At 40.9% G+C, this 25,786-nt stretch overlaps 1 protein-coding gene across 13 annotated transcripts in view; it reads left to right on the forward strand.

Annotated features, from left to right (window-relative positions):
• The window catches only part of PARD3B (par-3 family cell polarity regulator beta), a 921,213-nt gene that overhangs the window by 529,494 nt on the left and 365,933 nt on the right, over positions 1-25,786 (forward strand). For 10 of the 13 annotated variants that reach the window (XM_023622589.2, XM_005601746.4, XM_070242147.1 and 7 more), the window contains 3 exons: positions 5,398-5,583; positions 18,607-18,777; positions 22,934-23,066. In XM_023622589.2, the coding sequence (XP_023478357.2) occupies positions 5,398-5,583; positions 18,607-18,777; positions 22,934-23,066 (490 nt within the window). The remainder of the gene's footprint in view (positions 1-5,397; positions 5,584-18,606; positions 18,778-22,933; positions 23,067-25,786) is intronic. The other 3 variants (XM_023622594.2, XM_023622590.2, XM_070242146.1) reach the window with 1 other exon arrangement.

Below are 25,786 nucleotides of genomic sequence, written 5' to 3' on the forward strand. Positions count from 1 at the left end.
TATTAATTCATTCATCAACAAATATTGCTCTAGTGCCCATTTTTGAGTCTGGCACTGTTTTAAGCACTGGCGATACATTGGTGAGAAAAAACCCAGAACAATGTGAAAGTTCCTGTATTCAAGAGACATTATTAAAAAAAAAAAAATAAGCAAGTAAGTTCCCACTATGAGATAAATGCTCTGGAGAAAAACAAAGCAGGATAATGGATATGCGGAGGTGGTGTTGGGAGGGCGTTAAAGCAATTTTAAACTGAAAGACAGGGAAGACCTCACTGATAAATTGGCATTTGAATGGAGGATTGAAGGAAGAGAGGAAGGAGGTCTGCAGGAATCCAGGGGAGGAATATTCAAAGCAGAGCGAAGAGCTAATGTGATGAAGGTTGTGTTGAAGGGAAGGAAAGTCCAATGGGCAGGCGCAGAGAGAGCAGTAGGAGAGGCGGGCGCTCAGCTTACGCAGACGGTGCAGGACATTGGAGGACTTTGGCTTTTTCTCAGAATGAAGTGGGATTCCCTGGAAGGTTTGGAGTATTTGTTTTAGTAGGACCACTCTGGTGGCTGTGCTGAGAAATAGCCTGAGGAGGAGAGAAGGGGAAGGGGAGGCTCGGTCACAGAGAGTATCTGTGAGGTGCAGGGGGGTGAAGCTCAGAGGGCAGGGTCCCGGGCGTGTTAAAGTAGAGCTGCCAGGAGATGCTGATGGGTTGGATGTAGAGTGTGAGAGAAGGGAGTCGACGATGGCACGGAGATCTCGTGCTTGAATGTTGGGAGGAACACATTGCATTTGCTTGTTCAGGAGGAGCAGGCTTGAGGCGTGATTCTGTTCAGCCATGATCATTTCAAGGTAGAAACCCTAATCAAATTGCTCACTAGAAAATTGGTTATATATGAGTCTGAGTTTAGGGGAGAGGGATAGAGAGATGAATTTGTGACTCATGCATGTAAAATGATGTTTAAAACCGTGAAATTAGATGAGGTACCTTAGAAAGTGAGGATGGGAGAGAAGAGAACAGGTCAGATGATTGATTCCTAGGATACTCTAGTACTTAGGGATTAGTGAGAAGAATTGCAAAAGATGATTGAGAAGGAGGGGACAGTGAAGTAGGAGGTGGACTCTGACAGAGTGGTGTCCTAGAACCAAGAACAGCAAGTATTTCAAGAAGTAGGACTTGATCAATTGGGCCTAATGCTGCTGTAGATCAAGAAAGATGAAGGTGAGAACTGACCATCGTATTTATCAACATGGAGGTCACTGGGGACTCTAAGAGAAGCTGTAAATAGAATGCACACACACCCCCATGCACACATACACGCACATATATATTTATAGAGTGTATATATACATATTATGTATTATACGTGGATTTAAAGAATCACATAGTGCATATACTGCCATAGGGCATATGTATTGTATAGGGTATACGGAGTATTAGAATGTGTGTGTGTGAGCTCACAGAGATGTGTTTACCATCTCTCTAGTAGACGTTACAATAATATTGCAGAGTTCTTATAACTTCATAAATTCTTTTTTAAAACATGTGTCTTTTTGACATGATTGAGAAATAATTGGAAAACACAGAAAAATTATAAAGAAGAAAACAGAAGTCCATATTCCAGTGCCAAGAGATAACCAAGTTTTTTTCAGATCAATGGGGCAGGTAGGTAATCAGAAGATGGGTAGTTGTCTGAGTACCTATAGAGTGTATCTGTTACATAAGTGAAAGATTCTGTGCACATAAGCTTTTCTCACATGATTAAAGTACTATTTTGTATAATTCTGTGATTCTTAATAAGTAAAAAAGTACAAAACAGCATCCATGTAAGCACAGCTAACCTAACAAACATCACTTGATAGGCTATCTTTTTCTTCCAGATTCTTATATAAATAAAAGGCAGCATTTTGTATATGTACCAATAAATTCAATGTTTATCCTCTTCCTACTTTGTTCATCCCAGGAAGATCACATGTCTGCCTCTGGAGAATTAGCTGCCGTACAACCAGAGAAGTAACTGAGTGCAGAATTCCCCAGTAGTTCATTCTGATCAACTAAGTGATCAGTCATGAACCTGTGAGCCTGAGAGCTGGTCAGGATCTTTTGCCCACCCCTTCCTGGGCCTTGGGAACATATCAGCAGGCAGCTCTGTGGTCCCACCTACCTCTCTGGACCCGGGTGGCCTTAAATTTGACTGCATTTGGCAATTGTTGGTTCAGAGCAGTGGTTTTCAACTGGAGGTGATCCTGACCCCAAGGCAGGTTTGGCAATGTCTGAGGGCATTCTTGATTGTGACAGCTGGAGAAGGAGGTGCTACTGGCCTCTAGTGGGTAGTAGCCAGGGATTCTGCTAAATATCCTACAGTGCATAGAGCAGTACCTCACAACGAAGAGTCGTCAGGCCCCATATGTCAGTCATGCTGAGGTTGAGAAAGCCTGAGTTGAGGAGGCCTTAGACCTACACCCACGCAGTAGGGGCATCTGAGCATCATCCTGGGCTGAGTCTAGGAACCTCAAGGACTTTGCATCTGAAGACATGGCCTCTAGTGGCAAAGAATGAGAAATAATGAAAAGAAAAAAACAGTGAAATGAAATTACCCCGGGTTTCCCTTACTCTGCCAGCCTTGCCTCTTTGGATTTTCTTCCTGCTCTGGATAGCGGCGTGTGGAAGAAGCAAGGGGTACTCCCGACACAGTGTGGAAAAGCCCTCATCGGAAAGCCGGGAAGCCGGGAGGCTCCAGCTCTGGACGTGCCGCTGCCTTCTGGCTCGTGGTATCGCTGAGGTCCTGCACTGGGGGCCCTGGCGAGGACTTCATACCTCTTTCCATGCTACAAATTGTTGTCTGGCAAGATTTGAGTTTAATTTTCAGAGTTACTAGTTGAACCAAGATTATTGGAGGAAGGCATTCAGTATATTGATTTTTTTGCGCATTAGGTAAAAGGACATTTATTTCTAACAGAGGAAATGACTGTGTTAACTTCTGTAATGGCTTCCTTCTCCATTGGGAAGTTAGCTTTTATGAGAGATTGCTAATTGTGGCTTGAGCCTGGGACAGCATAAGAAAGAGACAGAACATAACTGTAGTTGGGTGGAGAATGCGAAATTGCATGACGTCCTCCTGTCCTTGTAGCAGTTAGTGTGGGGATTTCTTGCAGCTGGGCCAAGTCATGGCGGTTCACAGAAGGGAGACAGAGCAGTCCAGAGCCTGAGGCAGGAACCACACTGCGTGGGCTCCACAAGGTGCCAACACTGACAAGTCTTACGGATGTAAGCCTGGCACTTCTCCACTGTGCTCCACAGTTTCCTCGTCTGTGAAATGGGCGTGATACTACTCCTCTGCGGGTTGTTGTGAAGAGTGAGTGTATTGACACGTGTGAGGCACTTAGAACAGAACCACTCGATCGTTGTTAGCCACCACTTTGTTTTTGCTGTAATATTTTTGGCTCTCAGATATCAGGGACTTAAAAAAGATAACTTTAAAATGAAAAGATAACCATAATACCACCTGATTTCTATTTTGTTTTTACCACTCATGTAGTAAATGGAAGGTATGAGTCCAAATAGTGGTCGTCAGTCTTGTTAAGAGTTAAACGCAGTTTCCAGGTAAAAAAAAAAAAAGCATATTTGATTATAAAATAAAGTGGTTTAGAGGTTTTACTGGTGGAAAACTTGTCCTGTTACTTTCTCTCCAGTAGATAAAAAGCCAGAGATGCTTTCTAGTCTTTCTCTAACTGTGTTCACAAACTTCTAGTGAGAACAGCTGCACTTTAATTCACACTTTAATTCAGTGGAACTTTATTAGACTGGAAATACCAAATCCCAGAGAGGCGTGGAAACATAAATGGTTGTGAAATGTTGTGAATTCTAAATAGAACATTTTGGAAGACAAAGATGAGGGCTAATAATTTACATTTAGTACTTAACTCTGACATTCCAAGGGAAAAACACAGCCAGTTTGAATCGAATGATGGGATTTGTTTCTTAGATGGTAATATAATAAGTTAGTTAAAAGAGCTAACCTGTAATAGGTTTATTAAATTAAGCAATAAAGTTTCATTTCTTTGAAACTACCTGTTGTCAAAATCTTTACAGCTAACTTCATTTACAACGAAATTAAATGAAGGCATTATTTCTTTAAAGTTACACATGGGTTTTCTCTGTTTTTGTAGGAGTTGAAAGTGCCATGTCAGTGGATCTGGCTATGATCAGACCTCTTAATCCTGTTTTAATTATAGGTTCTTTGCTACTTCTGATTTTATAGTTGTTATTTTGTAACTGACATTCAGACATTCACAGTAATTTTTAAAATACGTAATTTAACATGAGAGTCCCTCAAAGTGACCTTAAGACGAGAGTCTCTAGGCATAATTATAGAGAAGAAGGAACTGCCGGCCTGGAACGAGTTGATGGTTTCCAGGGCCGTCCTCCTTTTGAGATTTTCCGGTTACACACCGTGGCAGTTTCACATTTCTGCTAGCTTGAGAGGGATGCAGGAGGGACATCTACACAGATTATAATGTGGACCGCACTTTTAGTTCCCACTACTGTATATTTGAAAACACCAGGGGCCAAATATGACTAACCATGTTTCTCCCTGGAGACCTGAGCCCTAAATGTGACTTTTGCCACCATACTCTGCATTTTTTGGGACCAGCTACACTTACAGCCAGGTGTCGTTTGTCAAAGAAGACATGAATATTTGTTGTGCATTTTCCATTTCTGTTTAAGTTCAAAAACTGGTTGCCAAAACTGACTTGTACTACCCAAAGATGCAAGCTTAAGGCGTGAGTTTTGACACAGTGAAATTTGGTTCAGTGATATCCATTGTAAATTACATTTCTCTAACTTTAAAACAATATTTTATCTTTTATTTTATTTTTATTTTTTCAATGCTCTATCCTGTTGACAGTCTTTTTCAATAACATTTCTTTGTGGTAAATGATATGTTGTAAATTATATAAGCCAAACATTTCCCTAAAATTTTAGCACGTTTCTACCCTAAGCTCTGTTTCTTCATTTGTGAAATGAAGCTGTTGAGATTGTGATGTCTCTAAGGCTTTTCTGGTACCTAACACCCCCTAAGTAATGTGCAGACTCTTTAATTATTGAGAATATTCTGCTGAATTTCCCAATACTTAGGGATGTTTCAAAAGGCATGACTCTGCCTTGCCAAAGGATCCTCTCTGCCGACTGTCACCAGGTATTGTCCCCAAGAACTCTGCCCCTGTTCCATGGGCATGATGGTGGTTCCTCCAGGAGAGACGACCCGCGGTTGCCTGCCAGGAGCAGGATTACAGCTGTTAGAGCGCCAGTCATCCTGTCTTGCCAATTACATCTGTGTTTGGCTATCTGAGTGTGTAAATGTCAATCTCCTTTCTTCCCTTCACTTGTTCATGTGACTTCCCAACAGAAAGGAGAACCTGACTGCTACGCACTCTCCCTGGAAACAACGGAGCAGCTCACCTTCGAGATCCCCCTCAATGACTCAGGTTCTGCTGGCCTCGGGGTGAGCTTGAAAGGGAACAAGTCTCGAGAAACTGGAACAGACTTAGGGATTTTTATTAAATCCGTCATCCATGGAGGTGCTGCTTTTAAGGTAGGTAGGAATGATGTTTGCGTGTCGGGGTGAAGATACTTAGAGATGGGGCTGCCGTGCTTGGGGACTGGTTGGAGAAAGTATCTGAAGGCTTGGGACCACTGAGGCTTTCCCACCAGATGCAGGAAATGTTTGTATGAACAGATCTGGGCACCAGTTGTCTGTTTTCATACTTTAAGTGGTTAACTTAATTTCCTGGAGATAGTTCTAAAACCCGTCACGATTAGTATTCTTTCCTCCATTCTTTTTATTACTCTGTTAGGATTCCTCTGAATTTGTCACCCGACAAAGTTGAACTTAAAAATACACAATGAGAAAAACAAAACTGAAAACAAGCAACATCAAGGCAGCAAATAAGAAACTATGGTTCTTGTGCTTGCAAGACTGAAAGCTCAGTGGAGGCTGAGATATAAATTAAAGGTCATTGATCACATTTACACACTTAAAGGTAACCATGGTGCCAGGAATGCATGTGTGCCTTTGAACTCGGAGAAGCTTATAAATTTCCAGACAAAAACGAAAGACCATGATCCTGCCCTTTCACATTGGGGTGGGCAATGTGATCATAGCTGTTACCGTTGTGCAGTGGTTAACTAGGGGCCGGGGTTGCAATCCGACTTCACCACCGTATGCTCTGGCTTGCACACCGTTGCCAGCTGTGTGCACATATGGGTGAGGAACTGGACCTGCTAGCCTCCCATTTCCTTGTCTGTAGAGTGGGGATAACAAATAACACCTAATTCATGGGATTCTAAGGATTAAATAAAGCGATACACACGATGCGATGACTAAAACAGTGACGTGGTTATAGAGGGGAGAAACACATCCGTGCTTCTCGTCAGCTGTGTTCACCATCATCATCTCATGCTGTGCAACGAGACTTCCTGAGTTTGGATCCTGCCTTAAGTACTCTCACCCTCCGTGAATGTAGGCAAATTGCTTGTCCTCAATATGCCTCAGCTTCTCATTTCTACAATTAGTAGTGCCTACCTCCTGGTGCTCTGGTGAGGACAAAAAGAGACAATACGTGCACAGTGCCTATGACAGACTTTCAACAAATGTTAGCCATTTAAAAATCATCTTGACATTGATAGCGTGTGCCGTCTCCCACACAAAAGCCAAGAAGGCGTGGTTAGAGTCTCCGGGATCCCCGGCCTGGGAAGCCCGGCTTTGTTGAAGCACTCTTCTTCTCAGACTTATCACTCCACTTTCGTTTCAGACCTAGACTCTGAGCTAATGTGTTTTTCTTCAGAAATAAGAAATGCATTGTGGATAGACAACTCCTTAATGCACGTGATGGATCGGTTAGCTTTTGTTGCATAATAAATAATGACAAAATTTCAGTGACATGCATCAGTAAACCTTTATTTCCCTCATGGCTCTACAGGGCAGCTGGAGGGGCTCTGATTCAGCCTGGTGTGTCTCTGTCACCAGAGTCTGAGTGTGCTCCCCATCTTTTACCTGCTAGAGTATGTTCTTCTCATCCTGTGAGGTGTCAGAGGGCCAGCAGCAATGGCTGAATCTTCTTAACTTCTGGGCTCCGAACTGACACACTGTCGCTCCACACACACACCACTGACCTCAAGTCATCTGGCTGAACCCAACGTCAATTCAATGGGTATCGGAACACAGTCCACCCATGATGAGGCCATGGCAATGGCATGGGTACAGAGAAGGGTGAAGAATTGGGGCCAATCCTCCAATCTATCACACTGTCCAATCTGGCTCAGAAATGCAGAACCAGAAGCAGAAGAAAAATAATAGTAATAATAACAACAATAGCAATTGGCATTCATTCTCTTTAGTGCTTGATAGATGCTGGTCCCGATGATGAGTATTTTAGGTGGATTCTCTAATTTTATTCTTCATGTTCACACTGAATTATTATCATGCCATTTGATCAGAGGGAAAGTGCAGATTACAATGAGTAGTACCTCTCCCAGCCAGGAACTGCTTAAACTGAGATTTGAGCCCAGCCCGTCTGACCTGAGAGCTTGTGCTACACTGCGCTGCAAGGAAGGCTCTGTCATCTCATCCGTTCCGGTTCCTAGAGATCAGGGGCTGTTGCCCTGGAGTTGTCTTGTCATCCTGAGCCAACTCGTTTAAACACGAGCTGTGTTGAAGGTGAATCTTGCTCGTGTTTATGGATCCCAGCCTGATATTCTTCTTCTTATTCCTAATGAAAGCTTTACTCACAGAATTTATTCCAAGTAAAATTGAGACTGAAATGAATTTTTGGAAATTAAAAGCAAACATCTTAGCTTTTTTATGGGCAATAACTTAAGCTGAAGAAGATATTGGCGAGGAGGTTGGATATGTATATTCATGTTTGTGTAAGTGAGCATCTCCTTACCTAAGCAGTTTCCAACAGTCCTGTTTCCTGCAGAAAGATTTCACTTACCATTTATGTAAATTTCTTTCCTGACACTGGTCTGCTGAGTCAGACAGTGACACCATTAAAAACCACTGGGCAGCATATTTATAGCTGATCTTAAACAGTAAGAGGCATCAATCGTCAATTTGGCCTTCTTCTGAATGTTTAGTATCCATTTGTCTTGTTTACTTTTAGAGGGCTAAGCTTTGCTCACAAGAAATCTGATTAACCAGAAAAAAAGAAAGTATTTTTGTATTCCCTTTCTGCTGTTCCAATAATCCACTGTTAGTCCTCAGAAAATTGTCACCGGTTCTGTGATTCAGGATTGCGTCTTACAAAAATTGTTGTGAGACTTTGTTCCTGTCCCTGTTCAGAAGATACACTGTAACAGGCTGCAATGTCCCCAGGGCACGGGGGAGATAAGGAGGGGACCATCCGCTTTAGCATGTGGCCCTAGGCTTTTACCTGAAATCAACAAATGAATCTTTTTGCCAGAGCGCAATCTTTCTCTTCTGGCCCTTCATACCACTAATTGGTTCTCAAGGTGTTTTTCCCTTTAGGGAAGCTGGGTTTTTGAAAACTAAACTACTTTGAAAATATGACCAAATCCTTCCTGTGGATTCTGCGTGCTGTATTCTCCTGGGGGCTTCCGTTGGTGTAAACAAAGACAGGAGACCTCGCCAGATGTAAATCCCCTGAATGACGATGACTATAATTGAGGACCTCGTTTTTTTGTTCCTTACCTCTCGGGCTTCTGCTTTCTGTCATTTAATCTCTTATTTGAGTGATTTCTAATGCAGATGTAAATCTCTGTTTGAAAATAAGAGCATCCAGCTACTCCTCTAGGATTCCCTCTTGGAAGGGAACCCCCCTCGCTCACCTTGAGGGCAAACTGAGCAATGTTTGTCCTCTATTCAGAATTATCCAAATGCTTACTCTCATCTTAATATTTATTTAAATTCCAGTCTGCATAGCAAGAAGGAAAGCCCAGAAAGTCTTCTTTGTGAGGGTCAGGACGTGACACTTCAGATGCTTTAGCTTTCGCCCACAGAGTTCTTTGTGGACGCCTTGGAAGCGTCCCTTTGAGCTCTGCTTTTCCATGTACGAAGCGACCATTGACCATGATAGCCAAGTATGACTTAGAGTATTGGTGCTGATATGCTTAAACAATAACATGCACTATGAGATTGCAGTTTCATTTTAGTTCCTGTCATTCTTCCTGGGCATCTGCCTCTAAAGTACAGTGCAACTGCTCCCAGAACCAAAATAACTAGATACAAGTGTCTGTGTTAACTTCTCATGAACCCAGAACTGAGTGGAATGAAATTATGATGTTCATGAGAATGCTTTCCTAAAATTTCACTCTCGTGATTGGAATTTAAAGTGAATGTGTTCTTGTTGTTACTGTTAAATAAAAAGAAATATTGTCATTGTTAGAAAAAACACCTTGAGAAAAATACTCTCCTTTCCCAAAATCAACATAAAATTAGCTTTTCCTTTTCTCCAGGGAAGCCCACGTAAAGTCTTGATGATCAGTTCGAAGACCTTTGATATTTTCATTCTCATTTGCTAAATGTTTTGAGTTCTAGGATCAGTGGCTTTCTTTCGCTTTACTTCGATGCACGATATTAACTAAGTTTTTTTAGAGAAAATGCATTTTTACATCTGTCACTTATACTAACTTGCACTGCTTAGTTTTCTACTTTAAAAGTAAATCACTTTTAGAAAAAATACATAACTGAAATAGTGATGTTTTTAAAAAGTGAGGAAGAATATTAACATGCTGTGGTAAGAATAAAAATCTCATGAAATCTGTTGTACTAATTCTGAAGGACCTTTTTTTCTTTTTTAATATATTGACTTTAGGAGTGGAATGTGTCCTAATTAAACCTTGAAATAATAAGGGAAAACTTAAAATGTAAAGGCAATTTTTACTAAGGGAAGGACTGTCATGTATCAGGTAAGTTATTTAAGGGCTCTTAAATAGAAAGAATGAATTTAAGAATACCTGTTATTCTCCAGAAAATTAATTAGCCAGGTTTGTGCTTAATAAATACTCCTTGATGATGATGAAATTAAATGAAAGAAAAATGCCTGACACAGCTAATTGCAAACGCATGCACTCAGAATATGAAATAGACATAATTTAAGTAATTTGATTCTAATGTGCTTAGGAAATTTGGAATACTCCTTCTGAGAGATGCAGAATTTCATAACCTACACTATTTAGTAATGGGTAAAAGAAAAACTTCTATCTATTACAAGCAATCCTCATAGTTTAAAATGACTAAAATATGAATTTTTGGAGAGAACATACATAGTTCCAGAATTTCCAGGAACATGGTGCTTGATCCTGCATCTCCATGTCTCTTCGTAATATGGAGCATTTAACAGCATCCGGCTACTTAACAGAAGTCCAGGAGGGGTTCCCAGCGTGAGTAATTCCCACCTCCTTCTCTTCTGGTATCTGTAAATCATGTAGCAGATCTATAATTAATGAATTCAGAGGAAGATAAAAGGGACAGCTTTTTAAAGAAAACTAATGTTAAATGATTTCTTCACCTACCCATTTTTTTAATTGATAATGTTTTTTCCTGGTGGAGAACCACAAAGATCATCCCCAGTAGTCATGTCTTCCAGGTTTTCCCCTCCGACAAAATGACCACACAGTCTGAGTGTGTAAATGGCCCCATCACAAATCCTCAACTGTTAGAAGCCAAACTCTCACGTTGCATCCTAACCAAAACACGTGATGTATTTCACAGGCATGGGAAAATTCACAAGCCCTGGATACCCAATAAGAATTTTACCTTAAAAGAATGAGATTACTAACTTAAACATGAGAAAAGTATTTATCAGTTATGTTATACAAATTATTTTCACCCATTTCCTTTTTTAAAAAAAGCCAAAAATGTTGGTATGTGTGAATTCATCTAGCCAAGCTCATCACTTACACATTTTCTGCAGTAGCAGCAATGTTGTAAAGCAGTGATACAACATTATCTTTAATATCCCACCATACCAGCATCAATCCTTGCCTTTCTTGCTCATCTTTATCACTTTTGCATTTTTATTTTATGCATGGAACTGCAAATAAGAAATTCATGCTATGCTGAATAAAATTTTGGAACTCTACATTATTTTGATGTGTGGTTTAGATTCCATAATTGTCTCAGTGGGCTTGAAAAAAACAGGAATTGGTAGTCCTGATGAAAAAGGAAATTATAGCCTATGAAAGTTGATATACCATGGTGATAATACTTTGACTCTGAAAATAGTACCTTTCACCTGAAAAGCTATATTCCCTTTCATTATGGGTATTTATTATATACATACCCAGATATATATGTATATATCTCCTGAGTTCAGAATGTGGTCAGTTTTGTTCCCGGCACTCTGCTTTGGACTCACTTTTCTAGTGAGCAGACTTAAAACAATCTTAGCACAAACAATACAGGTTATTTTTTTAAAAATTAAAAATAAGATAATTTTCATTAAGTTGAAAAGGTCTCTGAGGTTCTAGTCTGGATAGGCATTCGTGCAGGACCTTCTTGATTCATACATAACACAAAGTTCTTAATAAGCTTTTTGCTACCCAGTTTTCTAGGCCAAAGTACACTAAAAACAGAAAATCAGGAAGGAGATGGGAAGGGATGGAGAGGAAACAGAAATGACAGGAAACAGAAAAAGTGTGAAATGAGCCCAGGCGCTGTTACCACATGGTAGGCCGCGGAGTATTTGTGATGACTGTCAGGGCTTCTCAAGCTTGCTTGCTGAGGAAATTATAAGATTCAGTAATGCCTGTGGCAAAGGCTGTAAGTTGCATTATATTTATTTATGCTCCATATTTTTCCAGAAGGAATTTAAAATGGAAAGAATTAGGGGCCGGCCCGGTGGCGCAGCGGTTAAGTGTGCACATTCCGCTTTGGCGGCCCGGGTTTCAGCGGGTCGGATCCTGGGTGTGGACGTGGCACCACTTGTCAAGCCATGCTGTGGTAGGAGTCCCACATATAAAGTGGAGGAAGATGGGCACGGATGTTAGCTCAGGGCCAGTCTCCCTCAGCAAAAAGAGGAGGATTGGCAGCAGTTAGCTCAGGGCTAATCTTCCACAAAAAAAAATAATAATAAAATAAAAATAAAATGGAAAGAATTATAATACATTTTAAAAGCATTATATCAGAGTGGTTTTGATGATGTATGTTCTGATGCTCTGAAAGATATTCTTCAGTTTTCTTAAAATAGCTTCAAATGCCACAGATGTTGAGTAAATGGTATGTTGCTGAGACTTCACTGGTTTGCTACATAGAAATGGAATGAGGCTCTTAAAATGATTACTGAATTAGATAAACAAATTTAAAATTTTACAGTGGCTGAAGAAGTGGATATTGGGCCAGGACACACAAAGTCATCAAGCTTCACCTTTGGAATTATAAAGATTCTCTGAACGAATGCTGGCATATCCAAGCCAGCCTGGGTTCAGCAATCTCTGATAGTTACGGTTCGTAAATTTAAAAAGTTGTCCATTGTAGATGAAACTTACACTAGGTCCAAAGCACCTGAATGAAAGATTTTTCAATTGACTGAACTTAGCAAAAACTTCTTGAACTTCTACAGTGAGTTATGCAATGTATAGTAGACTGAAGACAGAAAACTTAAAAGCATACACTTCCTAATGTAGGAAGCTGGTAGCATAATAAATATGTAAACAACTCTATTATGGTAAGGACTAAGGTAGACAAGTATAAAAGGGCCAGGGGTATTGAGATGATGGAGCAATTGATGCTACCTGTGGAGAAAAATCTGGGTGGAAGGCAATTACTAAGTCTTGTTTTGAAGGATAAATACATATTCAACAGGTGAGCAAGAATGCCAAGGACACTTTGGACAGAAGAAAGAGTGTGGGCCATGTCACCATGGTGTGTACACCAGAATGCAATTTATTGTCCCTGGAAAATAGAGCTCTTATTTGGGAGGAATGGCCTTGTTCATATTAGGTGAAATTGTATTAGGACAGATGATGTAACGTTGATTAATGTAGGAAGGTTCTCTTCAAGACAAGAACTTACATACTTCCAGTCTTATCAACTTTCTGTATTCCCCTTCTTTGTTTTAAAAACTGTACTTTAAAATCTTGATCTATTCTTTTCATTACAATTGTTTTTAAATGAAGTTAAATGATTTCAATCTGGAATGTAAGGTTCTTTTCTAGGTTGGATTTTTTTAAAAACTATGGTAGGCAGATGTTGTCATGGCGTGATTTTAGGGCCTTGAGAATTATCTGTTCAGACAGTCCTCCCCCTCAATCAGGTGCCATTTTGAATGAGTCTCACCCCACTCCAGAGAAATCCTGCTCTGCAGAATGAAGTCAGGCTTTGGGGTTTGGGCTCTGGGTGTTGGTAATATCCCAGGAGGCTTTACGAAGGGCCCCACTGGAAACATGCAGAGGTAGAAGCGGACATCTGGTCATGATTAATCCTCTCAACACCCCAGCCTAACGCAAACTGGTGTTGGGCCCCAGCCAGCTACCCCCGGGAGAGCCAGCCCACTCACTCATGCTTGTCTCATGTTTTATAGAGGCTACTTCTTTGCTTTAGCTTTCTTACTTTGCTCTCTGTGTTCATTATAACTTAAGCAGTAAAAGGGCCTTACAAACAATTGGCCCAAAGAGGTGGATTAAGCCATGCAATGTCACTAGGAATCATGACAGAGGTACTACCCAGGCACTATTGAATGCAGCAGGGGCTGTACTACGAGGTCACTGTACCCCCGGGAAATCATGGATATGCTTCCAGGGGCACATGAAACATCTCACAAAGTACATGACTGCCCCTTCTACAAAGAATTCTCTGGTCCAAATGTGCAGCTCTGGGGAAACCATGGTATAAATATTTGTTCTTCAGAGGTGAGAATTTGTAGCTTTTATTTGATTCTTAAGGAGTCTAAGAGCCTATAAAGGTCAAGAATCACTAGCAAAGTGTTTGAAAACATGGACTTTAGAGTGACCCAAACCGAATTCAAATCTGCTTTTAGAAATGTGACCCATAACAATGCATCTAACTGGCTGGATCCTTGGTTTCTTCTTACATAAAAATGGGGGCAATCGTCCCCAGTGTATAGGATTGTTGTAAGGGTTAAATTGTCTAGTGCATGTAAAGGTTGAGCACAATGACTATAAAAAGTAGAGACTCATTAAAGAAGTATTGACATTAATAATTGTGGTGTCTTTAATAGTCTCTAGAACTCTGATTTTAGAAGCCCCATAACACAACTGGGACATGTCTGACTCAGAGAGAAGTGGACCTGGCCGTGCCAGAAAACTTTGACAAGTCACTTAATTCTCTGAGCCTCCATTTTCATGCCTCTTAAATTATGGAGAGTAGCATTTATATCACAGGGTTGTTGTAAGAAATGATTGACAGAACATATACAAAATATTTACGTAAGGACTGGCCTATGTTAGGTGTTCAGTAAAAAGGAAAAGTAATACTTGGACCTCTTGTCTCCTAGTCCACTCCTCCAACTGTGTTAGAACCAGGTTAGGCTGATGAGATGTGAAGCCCTTCCAGGACGTGGAGAAGATGTAAATCTCCTACCAGTTTTTACTTGTCCTAAAGTGCCCTGAGGAAGTTACTTTTTGTCTTTACTCTGTTCTCCTTCCTCTTTTTTTCTTCCTCTTTGGGAACTTCCTTTACTCTCTCCAGGCTTGAAGAGGGATAGGATTGGTTGTAGGGGTTGCCAGAGGTGAGGGGTGTAGTTACTGTCTTTTGGGTAAGGAGTCAGATGACAGTAAAGCAAGAAGGAAAGCGTCTGAGTCAGTTCAGGCTGCTATAACAGAATTCCATAGACTGGGTGGCTTATAAACAACAGAAATTTATTTCTCATGGTTCTGGAGGCTGAAGTCCAAGATCAAGGTGCTGGCAGGTTCACTATCTGGTTGAGGGCCCCCTTCGAGTTAACAGATGGCCGTTACCTCGTATGGCAGGGGGACGAGGGATCTCTCTCTCAGGTCCCTTTTACAAGGGCACTAATCCCATTCATGAGGGTTCCATCCTCATGACTTAATCACTTCCCAAAGATGCTGCCTCCTAATAATTTCCCATTGAAGGTTAGAATTTCAGCATGTGAATTTGGAGGGGATACAAACATTCAGTCCATAGCAGAAAGGGAATTTTTTTCTTTAACAAATGCCAGAATGATCCAGACAGATAACAATGAAATAAATATCCTAAAATTACTAAGTAACATCCCTGGATAGTTGAATTCACTTATATAAAATCAGTTGATGAGAGTTAACATTCTGATGCCTAAGTGTTTACTTGAACATAATAAGAAAAAATAAAAGCATAAACACCTGTTTTTCTTCATCAAAATTATTCCAAAGCAAAATAGACATACACAGTTTCGAGGGATATTTGATGAGTTTGTGTTGAGCTCTTCTTTGGATCTGCTTCCTTTTAGATCAAGACCATACGTGGACACGCATGCATGTAGACAGGTAGACAGTATTTTCCTGCCTCTTCTACCTTGCTTCCTTGCTCTGCCATTGCCCAGCACCATCTCCTGTCTCCACGTCTTTTGTCACCTGACTCTGGCTTTCATGTAGAAGGTTCTCTTCCAGGAGACATCTGGTGGCATATTGTCCTCTTGGATTTGGATGTCTTTTTCTTGAAGCATTGGTTCTTTTTGGACTAGTCATCATCATCTATGTAGAAGACAGAATGGTTAGTGAAGAGGGAGTGCTGAGAAATCAGGACTTTGGCTGTTCTGATCCAGCTCTGACTTTAACCAGCTGAAGAAGTCCTAATCTATGTGCAAGTGCCTTCTCTTAAGAGGAGTTCAATAAATGGCTTCTCATCCTCTCTGGGTGTCACATTATTTATCTGTAAACGGAAGAAGTTAGATAAGATGACCCCCAAGGACCCCTCCAGCTCTAAATTCTCTGATCATATTCTAAATGTTAGGACAACGTGGTGCTTACTGGCATCGCCATTAATGAAATTACCCATCATTTATCTTATAAAGAAAAAGCACACACCCATAGCAGCAGACCAGCCACGCCAGGAAATGAGAGTGTGGATTTTTCTCAAGCCCAACAGCTCTCCAGTGACGTTTGTGATGAGTGTGAGTGTCTTCCAGAGATCCCGCTGCCCCGGGGTGACCTGCCCTGCCTTTCTGTTTTGGATTTGGACACAGAAAATATGTACTACTTCAGTGTAGTTCTGCTTGCTTGAGATGTGGAATGTAGCTGAAAATAAAACTTTGTGCTTAATACCTGTTGGTAAGAGATTATTTACAAAAGATTTCCTTACGTCTTGTCTCTTCTTTACCTCCTCACTCTGACTTTGCCCCATCCTGCGCAAAGGAGGTTCACAGAGAGTTCACCAGGTGAGATCTTCCTCCAGTTTCATTCCCTCCATTCTAGAGATACCCGTGAAGTTTCCATCTTTATCTTTCTTCTTCCTGTCGCAGAGGACGAGGTGTTCTGACAAGACAAAGCCTCAACAAACCCAACACTAGACTTCATTTCCTGTTAAGCTGGGCCCTTCATCCGACCCTTCTCTTCCTCTTCCTCTGTAAAACCGCGCATCCGTCTCCAGTCAGCCTAAAAAGACTTTTAGTGACCCTCCCGACCTTCTCCTCAAGATTCACCCCAATAGTCCTCCTGCCATTAAATGCCAAAGTAGAACAGAATAATTTCTCGGCTTGTGTCTCGCTTCACGTGACTCAGCCATTAAAGTTGTTGTTGTTTTACCCCATTTCAGTGACTTTAATCTTATTCTTTAGACGCCTCCCTCGCTCAAAATCAGATAACAGAAATGAAGAGATTCCTTTCTCATTTGGCCTTTCCTGTAAATCTCATTTCCAGAGTTGCTCCAAATTCGGGGAAAGGTTAAGTGGCTTGGGAACACAAGAGGAAGGGAGGGGACGTTAAGCTTTGCTGAGACATTCCCCCAGCTCTGATTTTGCGCCCTTCTCCATCGATCCCATTGCTTTGCCATCTCAATTTCCTCATCCAGTGGGCACGTGCTCCCTTGGGTGGCCTCTGCGACCCTAGCAGCCAGTGCCCTCTTGGCAGGCGGCCTGTGCGGTGGTCTCCATGAGGTCAGGAGCTCTCCAGACAGCTTTCACAGCCTCCACCTTTTCCCTGCTGTCAGCAGAGGAACTCCCTCCCACCATCTGCTACTGCATTAGTCAGAGTTTATCATCTTGTCCACAGGCTTTCTCTCTCAAAGCTGTGGGGTTGGTCCTATTGTCCATTTTATGTCTGGTTTTCTCTTTTCTTAGGGAAGTTTTTTTTCTTGCATTTCATTCTGCTAATTTGAACACGGATCCCAGATACTTCTAGCCACAAAAACTCTATTTTCCTTTCCCTATTTCAGTGTTGCACAACTGTAGTCTAGAGACGAGTAACAAAGGGAGTTCCAGCAGAGGGGCTGAAAAGCCAAGGTTCGGGAAGCCCATTTGGGTCATCTGCGTGACTTGCTTTTGTGACCCAGAGTAGGTTCCATCACTTCTTGCCTCAGTTTCCTTATCTGTAAAATATGAATAAAAACATTAATCTGCTTCTTGAGTCTGTGAGAATCTCTAGAGATAATTTACAGAAAAATTTTCCAGGAAGGTAAGTTGTTATGCACACCTACTGTTATTTCTGTTAAGCTTATTAGCAGCAGCAGCATCATAACATTCCTAAACTTGCATCTGTGCTCATAGCAAGAACCTTCCACCCTGGTGTAAAACAGGGGTAGGGCACATCCCTAATCTGACAGCCAGGATGGTAAGTGGGCTGCCTGTTGGGGCGATCACTGTGGTCCTTCAGGTTCTTTGGTAGGCAGAGCTGGCATCTGGGTTTGTTAGCTACTTCTATAGACTCCAGCTTGTGAGGGGCTTCTGGCTGAGGATGACTAGTGCCTAGAAGTGGTTTAGACCAGAGGCGGGCTGCCTGTCCACATGCCGGGTTGTGTGCACTTTGCGGTATGTGGTGTTCCTTCCTGAAGATGCTGGGTGAGAGTACCCATCAGTCAGAGCCTCCGCACAACAAGCTTGACGGGCTCCTTTTGCCAGAAGACGTCATAGCATATCGGTCCTTCACACACCTATGTGTCCTTTTGCACACTAGCAACTTTGGGGTTGTGTTAGAGAAAATGACACAATTTTTTTTCAGCACTATTCAGTAGAGCTAGCAGCGCTATCTGGGAGATGCATTACTACTGGGAGGCACACAGCTTTTAAGCCTGATGTCTCTTTGTGCCTGAAAATGCAAACCCTTGTGTCAAGTGATATGACCGCTTCCTTTTGTTTCCAAACTCCCTTTCCTTGAGCCAACAGCACGGTCGCTGCCAGAGCAAATGCAGAACCAGCCCTAGGTTAGCATACTGACCAAAGATCTAGGTGAGAGACATGGTACAACTGTCTAAATTAATGCAGTTCAGGACTCTGAGATTTCTAAAAAATACTTTCACAAATTCATTATCGCTAGTATTTGTGACTGTCCGATAAGCTCCAGAACCTTTTTCTGCCATAGAAAATAAACCATTCCTAACAGCTGAACTTTTTATTTTTTCATTTTTAAACTTGAACTTTCCTCGAACAGCCACATGGCATCACCATGCTTTCCCTGTTTAATTCTGTGCTCCTTTCCTCTGCCCTAGGATGGTCGTCTGCGGGTGAATGACCAGCTGGTTGCCGTTAATGGGGAATCTCTTTTGGGGAAGTCTAACCACGACGCTATGGAGACACTCAGGCGATCGATGTCCATGGAAGGAAACATCCGAGGGATGATCCAGTTGGTGATCCTGAGGAGGCCAGAGAGACCACTGGAGGTGATGCGAATCTTTATTGCCCTCAGCAGATGGCCCAAATGGCCCCCAGAATATGCAAACTTCCATCACCAGCATGATAGTTAGACTCATACTGATTCTGAAACTGGAAAAATATGTCCCACAAGGCTCTGATGGATTTATGTGGTGAACAGGTGGTTATATATTTTAGGTATAACCAGAAGGTGTAAAAATGTGCATATGAAGTAAGTAATTTATCAGATGTAACAAGACCATGTTTTCTGGGTTTTCCCTCCAGAAATTCTTAGAGCTCTGGGCTTTATGAATAGGACTTTATTCATGTAATAAAGTATTAAAGTATGTCACATCTTTATATACTTTTTGGTTGACGTGTGCGTGCCTTAGGAAGTTCTCAACCAGTTGTGCGTACCGCTTAATGTGAAGATCCCTCTGATGCAGTCAGCTCTCTGTATTCTCCCCTGTAACCTGCACATAGATAACAAAGCTTGACTAATTTAAAATTTGATCTATCGAGCAAGTTGCTTGCTTCATGTTATTAAATAAATGTTTTCAGTTAAATATTTTTGAAATCTATCACAATTTCTTTATGGGTTTTTTTAATGTAAGGAATAGTTTTACTTACATATAAAGTATAAGCATAAAATATTCTTGAATACTGACATCCCTGAACATTTCACTTACATACAATTATATTATTATATTATACAATTATGTTATTTATAATAAATATATGGTATTCTTAAAACATTATTTTATCTTATATATGAAGAATAATTAGTAAATGTTCCTAAAAATTATTGTAAGAAAAGATAAGAAGAAAAAAGTTGATAGTAGTTAAGAGTAAAGAAAAATATCAAGAAATCCTGCATATATTCCCTAAGGACAAATAACGTGTAACACAAGAATATGCAAAGTTAAAATAGAATGCTATTAAAAACACATTAATATGAAATGTTAGTTTCAATAATAAGTTCAACTTAAAAATAAAAAATTAAGGATTTTCAAGTTAAACAAGGGTAGAAGGTAGTTGGAGCTCACAGTTGCTAATGCTTGGGCCGTGGAGTTTTGGAACCTGACTTAGAACCCACGGTGGCCGTGTCCTGACCGCATGGACTGCTGCAGTTGAGTGGTCAGTGCTTGTACATGACAGGCACTGTTATCCGCTTTGTGCCTTACTGTATTCTCCTTTCCCGGCACGTAGTAGATACAATGAATATTGCGAAATGAATGGATGGAAGTTGCCCCAGAGGCCTACTTCATCCGAGAGAGTAAGCTGAAGTGGTAAACCCACAGATGCTATCTTACTTTGTCGTATTATCAGCTATTGGAAAGGAGTAACTGTACCTTTTTACTCTTCTGTATGTAACCTTGTAAATGTTAGATAAATGTAAATTGGCCAATTACTGGAGACTATATATAATGAGCCAACTTGTTTCCAACATTTGTGCCTGCTTAAGTGACAGAGAGGCTTCCATGAATATTTAATGGCTTGACTTATGTGCATAGTTATGAAACCTATATCGCTTCGCACCATGAAAGAACTGGCTCCCTTCTGGTTTCATTTGATTCTGACCCTGGAGCCCTGGAACTCCATGGAACCCAGTTGCTGGAGATGGCTGTGAAGGATGCCCTGTGGACCCTGAGTCACCCCTTCTGTGCACCTGCCTGTTACATCTCCCTTAAGATTTCTCGGAACAAAGACACCTCAATGAACAGAAAAGTCTGGAAGACACTGCTCTAGAGTTCCATACTGTGCAGATAGCAAAAGGAAGGGAAAGAAGGAAAATGAATACAGTTGTTAAGAGTCCCCCCACCTCTCATCTTCCCTAATTTCATGTCTTTCTCTAGAATATGTGAATGCCTAGTGGATGTGTGCTCTGTATTTTGCCTCATCAGGTTGAGACATTTTATTCTTTGTGTTCTCCTTGGCTGCAGATATTTTCATGTTAATTCTCCCACTTTGGGTGGGTTGACAATGATTCCATCAGAAGAAAGTGTTAAACTTTCCATTCGTTGCCCCTCCTCAGAAGTGTCTTGTTCATATAGTTCACTAGGGCACCAACTGGGAATAAGAAATGGCACAAAAAGCAGTTTTGATGAGGACATTTAAACAAGATTCATTTTCAGTTTCCCCAGTGCTTACACGCTTTCCATGGGGGATGAGCGGGCACTTGACTCTCGGCTATTGAAAATCTCTGTGATACCGTGAAGATTAAAGAGCGTTTTTTCATATAAAGACGGAAGCCTAATGTACAGCTAATCTTTATTAAGTTGAAAATAAAATCTGCAGCTATTTGATCTCCCAAATCTGTGTTTTGCTGTGTGAAAGCAGATGTTGTGCACTCATGTTTCGAGGGTATTGTCCCCTGGAACAGCAGTCACCTCCGGGCACAACAAAGAAGCACCCGTCACCTAGAAAAAGGCCTCTGCAACTCATATGCTCAGGCAGATCCGTCAGATGTGGCAAGAATACCAAAATGGTTGCTTGAACATTATATTGATATAAAAAAAGTTGAAGATGCTACTTAAGAAAAGTCAAAATATATAGTTGTTGGGGTATTTTCTCCCATTACCCAGATGTACAAGATATGTAAACAGTTTTGATGAGGACCCCATGAAGAATCCATAATGAGCCCTTGATTGAATCAAAATCATTTTAAACAGAAACATGTTTTTCAAAGGATGAGCTTGAGGTTCAATTGTAATTCTATTTGTGCCTAGAGACTTGGTATTAAAAAATGGGTTATGACCTGCTTTTTTTTCCCCTTCCTCAAAACATTTCCCTCCCTGCTGCAAGCTCATCTGGGTAGAGGCAGAATATGTTTAAAAATCCATTATATTTTTTATTGGCTGGGACACTAATGGAGGGCTCCACGACAGCTCTATTTTACAGGCTGAATACCTTAATTAGGCTGGTTACTGATCAGTTGTTGGGATATCGATTGTGTCATTTATCAAAGAGCTGGGAAAGCAGAAAAAAATTTTTTCCTTCTTGCTGTTGTTGTTAAGTCAAAGCCCAGGGCCCCAGCTCGCGGCTCGAATGAAGGATGGTGCGCCTCAGCACAACGCTCGCTCTGCCCCGCAGCACAGAGGCAGAGGGGACACGGGGCGTGGAAAAATGCCATCAGCCTTGACGGAAAGCTAGGAGACTTTCGGCAGCTGAAAACATTTTAATTACTAAGAATTCTTACAGTGATGTTTAAAATATTTTGTTTAACTAGCAGGACACCAAATTTTTGTAACTCAAGAGGAAAGTATAAATCAAACGTATTGTTTGGGCCGAATGCTTTTCTCAGAAGGGAAGAGCTTTGGGGATCCGATCTGTGTTTTGTTTGGGGCATGTTCCTCTCACAAATGGTCAAGGGAACAGCCATGAGGCAGCTTCCAAATTCCATCCTTGAAATCTGTTCAGGAGACGCATAATGTGAGCAAGAGCAGGGGCCAGTTCTCCGTGGCTGCGTCCTCTTGAACAAACAGCTGGAGCTCTCTGGAACTGCCCCCAGTACCTCTCAGCACCTGTGGAACAGGGCTTATGGGGGGTTATTCTGGGCACAGCAGTTCTAAGGAAACTGTGAATTTGTTTACAGGCTGTCAAAATTAAAATTGGAGGAGGAAATATGGAAAAAAAGAGAAAAACCTCAAGAGAACCACTGTCTGGCGTTGTCACAGCAGTCTGTTTTAGCTGCTGGCCAAAAGACATAGTGTCTGCAGAGGGACACGCTCGTGACCCTTCAGTAGCTGCCCTGCTTGGGTTCTGACTTGTCCCAGAGCATATGCATTTAGTTGCCCAGGGAAAGAGCGAGGAGCCAGCTGGTTGGCAGAAAAACACCCTTGGCATGAACTGTGTTCTTGTGTTGACACTGCCACAAGCTGTACTCCCAGATGGAAGAAAACTTGAAAGAAGCCAGTTGTAAGTGGGGGAAGGAATAATAAAGTTAATCCTCTTTTGTGTTGGCTATCAGCACTCCTAACCCTTAGCACCACGTTGTCAGTATTTTTTATTTCATATTGAAAGATGTTTTAAGTGATAGGGCCATTTTGATTTTCCACAGTTGAGGACTTATATGTAATAGACTCTTGAAAGATTATTCATAAATCGATCATTCTTTCACTTTGCTTCCATTGACCAAGTTGGAACATATTAAAAAAGCAAGTGTGATTCTTATTTCCCCCCCAGGAGCCTGCAGAATGTGGGGCATTTTCTAAGCCATGCTTTGAGAACTCTCAAAATGCTATACCCACCTCCAGGAGAAATGAGAATAGTGCGTTGCATCCGTTTGGCATGTACAGTCCACAAGACAGGCAGAAAGGTAAGAGTCTATCCATTTTCATCCACCGCAGATGGTGTGAGAGAACTCAAGAGTGTCTTTTTATTAAAAAAGAAGGAACAAAAGGCAGTTAATTAGACTAAGTGCAGACTTTGTTGCTCTGAGTCATGAACACTGGAGATGGGTGGAGAGCCGACTCGGAAGCTGTGAAGCGATTCCTGGCATTGCCTCCAGTTTAAGTGACAGTTTCTATGCTTGTGCCCCAAACATGGAGGGTTATGCATAAAACAAACCATGCTTGGAGAAACAAAATGGCAAACGGGCAAACTGTTATTCCTTTATTTATTTTTACAACCTTTTAATATTGGAAATTACCAAGTATCAGTAACTACTAAACTTTAAAAATATGTGGACTGGTGTTAAACCATAAAATGCTCATAACAAGATTCAAAGATTTATGCTTGATTCTAAGAGGAATGTGGTAAATATCAAAACTGAGACCATTCTGTGACAGTTGGAATGTTCTTGTTATTGTCTCACTGCACTTTTACTGTCCCTTAATATCTTGTATGGATCATATTTCTAGTAGAGCTCTAGATGTAAAAAATTTGGATTTTATTCTTTGTTTTTCAAAAGTTATACTTCAGATCACCAAGAAAATTCCTTTATTTCCTTGCATCTCCTTTCTTTAATAACTTTAATTTTTTTGTATTGCGAAAGCGATACATATTCATTACAGAAAATTTGGAGAAAGGCAATAAAAAGAAAGTTTAATATTACTCATACTTCTATCTATCAAAGACACTAATCAATAACATTTTTATGTATATTTCAAGTCTTTCCTTCATGCAAATATGTGTGTATAAAGTGAAATGAAAATGAAATATAGTATATGTAATGTTCAGGAAATTGCTTTTTTACCTAATAGCACATTGTGAACATCTCACCATGTCAGTGAATATTCTACAGCGTCACGTCCAGTAGTTGCATAGTCATCTACTGCCTGCAGCCATTACCTGTTGATTGTGTAATCAGTCCTCTATTTTTTGGACACGTAAGATGTTACCAAAATTTAACTACATGGAACAATTTCTAGACTCAGATTACTCCATCAGAACAGACTTGTAAATCTGAGGTTCCTCTAGAATTAAATTATTTCATCAGAATGGGATGTTGCTTTTTACTCTGAATTCCTCCATTTTAGTGAGACTAGTAGCAACAGCTGTGACCATTTCTTCCATCTTTACTGTGTTGGATACTGCGTTAAGCAATTTACATGCACACTCGAAGTGGATAATGTTATTATCCTCATTTTACAGATGAAGAAATAGAAAGTCAGAGAGAGTAGACAGTTTACCCAAGACCACGTCCTTGATCTATGCAGAGCCTGGATTCAGCTCCTGTCTCTCTGACTCGAGTTCATTCCCTAAACCACAGCACGGGCCCTGGCTTATGCTGGTCCCTTGAAACTATTGAAATCCTTTCACCCGATACTAAAAATGTCTGTTAGAAGCTGACTCTACTTTGTATCAGATAAAGAAATACTCAGTATGTCTTTTCTCATCTTCTTAAAGAAATTAGAAGTTTTCTTGACAGGGCGAGATCTCCTTCTGAGACCTTAAATCACGATATGGGAGAATCTGGGGAAGGAGCAGCCTTCTGGCTCCCACGCCCGTGTGATGACCAAGAATGTTGGCATCTCTATTAAAGTATCTAGCCTTTATGTCATTTCACTTGCCTTTAATTCTGAAGCAACACGTGGTCCAGTGGCAATCCAAGTTCAGGATTTTCTTCCCAATTCCACCAGCGACATCCAAGAGAACTTTGGGCACCTTACCTCCTGTCTTGCTTCATTTTCAACACCCATAAAATCTCGATGCTGAGGTGATAATAGCACAGCCTGTTTTTAGTGGACATTGAGTTACTCCAGGAATAGGCCAATGTCTCTAAGAAGGATAGCAAAGACTGAAATAACAAAACCATAAAGCTACTTAAAGTGTAAGGACACACATGGAAAAGAATTCTAAATAATAAAGTCCACTCAAAACACAAGCTAGAAACAAAATGCTGTGATACTTTAGAGCTGCGGTCGAATGCTTGGAGTTTGTATTTCCACTCAACAGTTAGAATCCTTGGGGTGCAGGTGGGAGGGTCTGCCTGTTCTCTTCCTCCTGAGACACTGATCCAGGTAGAACAACTTTTACACCAGTGAAAAAGCCATGCAGATCAGCTAACTACAAGGTTCCTGCGACACTTCCTCCCCAACCTTGATTTTCCGAGGTAACAAATAAAATCCAGTTCTTTCAAGAATTGAGTCTACTAAACACTATTTTTTAAAAAGCCGAGAAAATCTATTGTTATTATTTCCTTGCGAATCTGTGATACAATTTTGGATATAAGAATTAGACCTATCAAAGAATAGTCTCATTAAATTTTAATTGTAAGAGTCCAGTGGATGAAATTCTCTTACTTTTTATGTAAGCCTGTTGATTGGGACAAAAAATATAGATAGCATAATTTGTAAACATGATGCTGTAGAAGAATATTATGATCCTGACTTCTTTGTAATATGAATAACATTTTACATTTTGAGAACTGTTGAGAGTTCCTGAATTTCAGATGCCCGTGAGGTGGCAATAGGCCATGGACTCAGGAAACCTGAGTGAGTGTTCACTCACCACCACCAGGTTTTTTAAGGAGCTGCTTTAGAAAAACAAGATGGACTTGACAAAATGTAATGTCTAGTGAGGAGAGGAAGTGTT

The sequence above is a fragment of the Equus caballus genome, chromosome 18 (assembly GCF_041296265.1).
Source record: "Equus caballus isolate H_3958 breed thoroughbred chromosome 18, TB-T2T, whole genome shotgun sequence".
NCBI classification, from domain to species: Eukaryota; Metazoa; Chordata; class Mammalia; order Perissodactyla; family Equidae; genus Equus; species Equus caballus.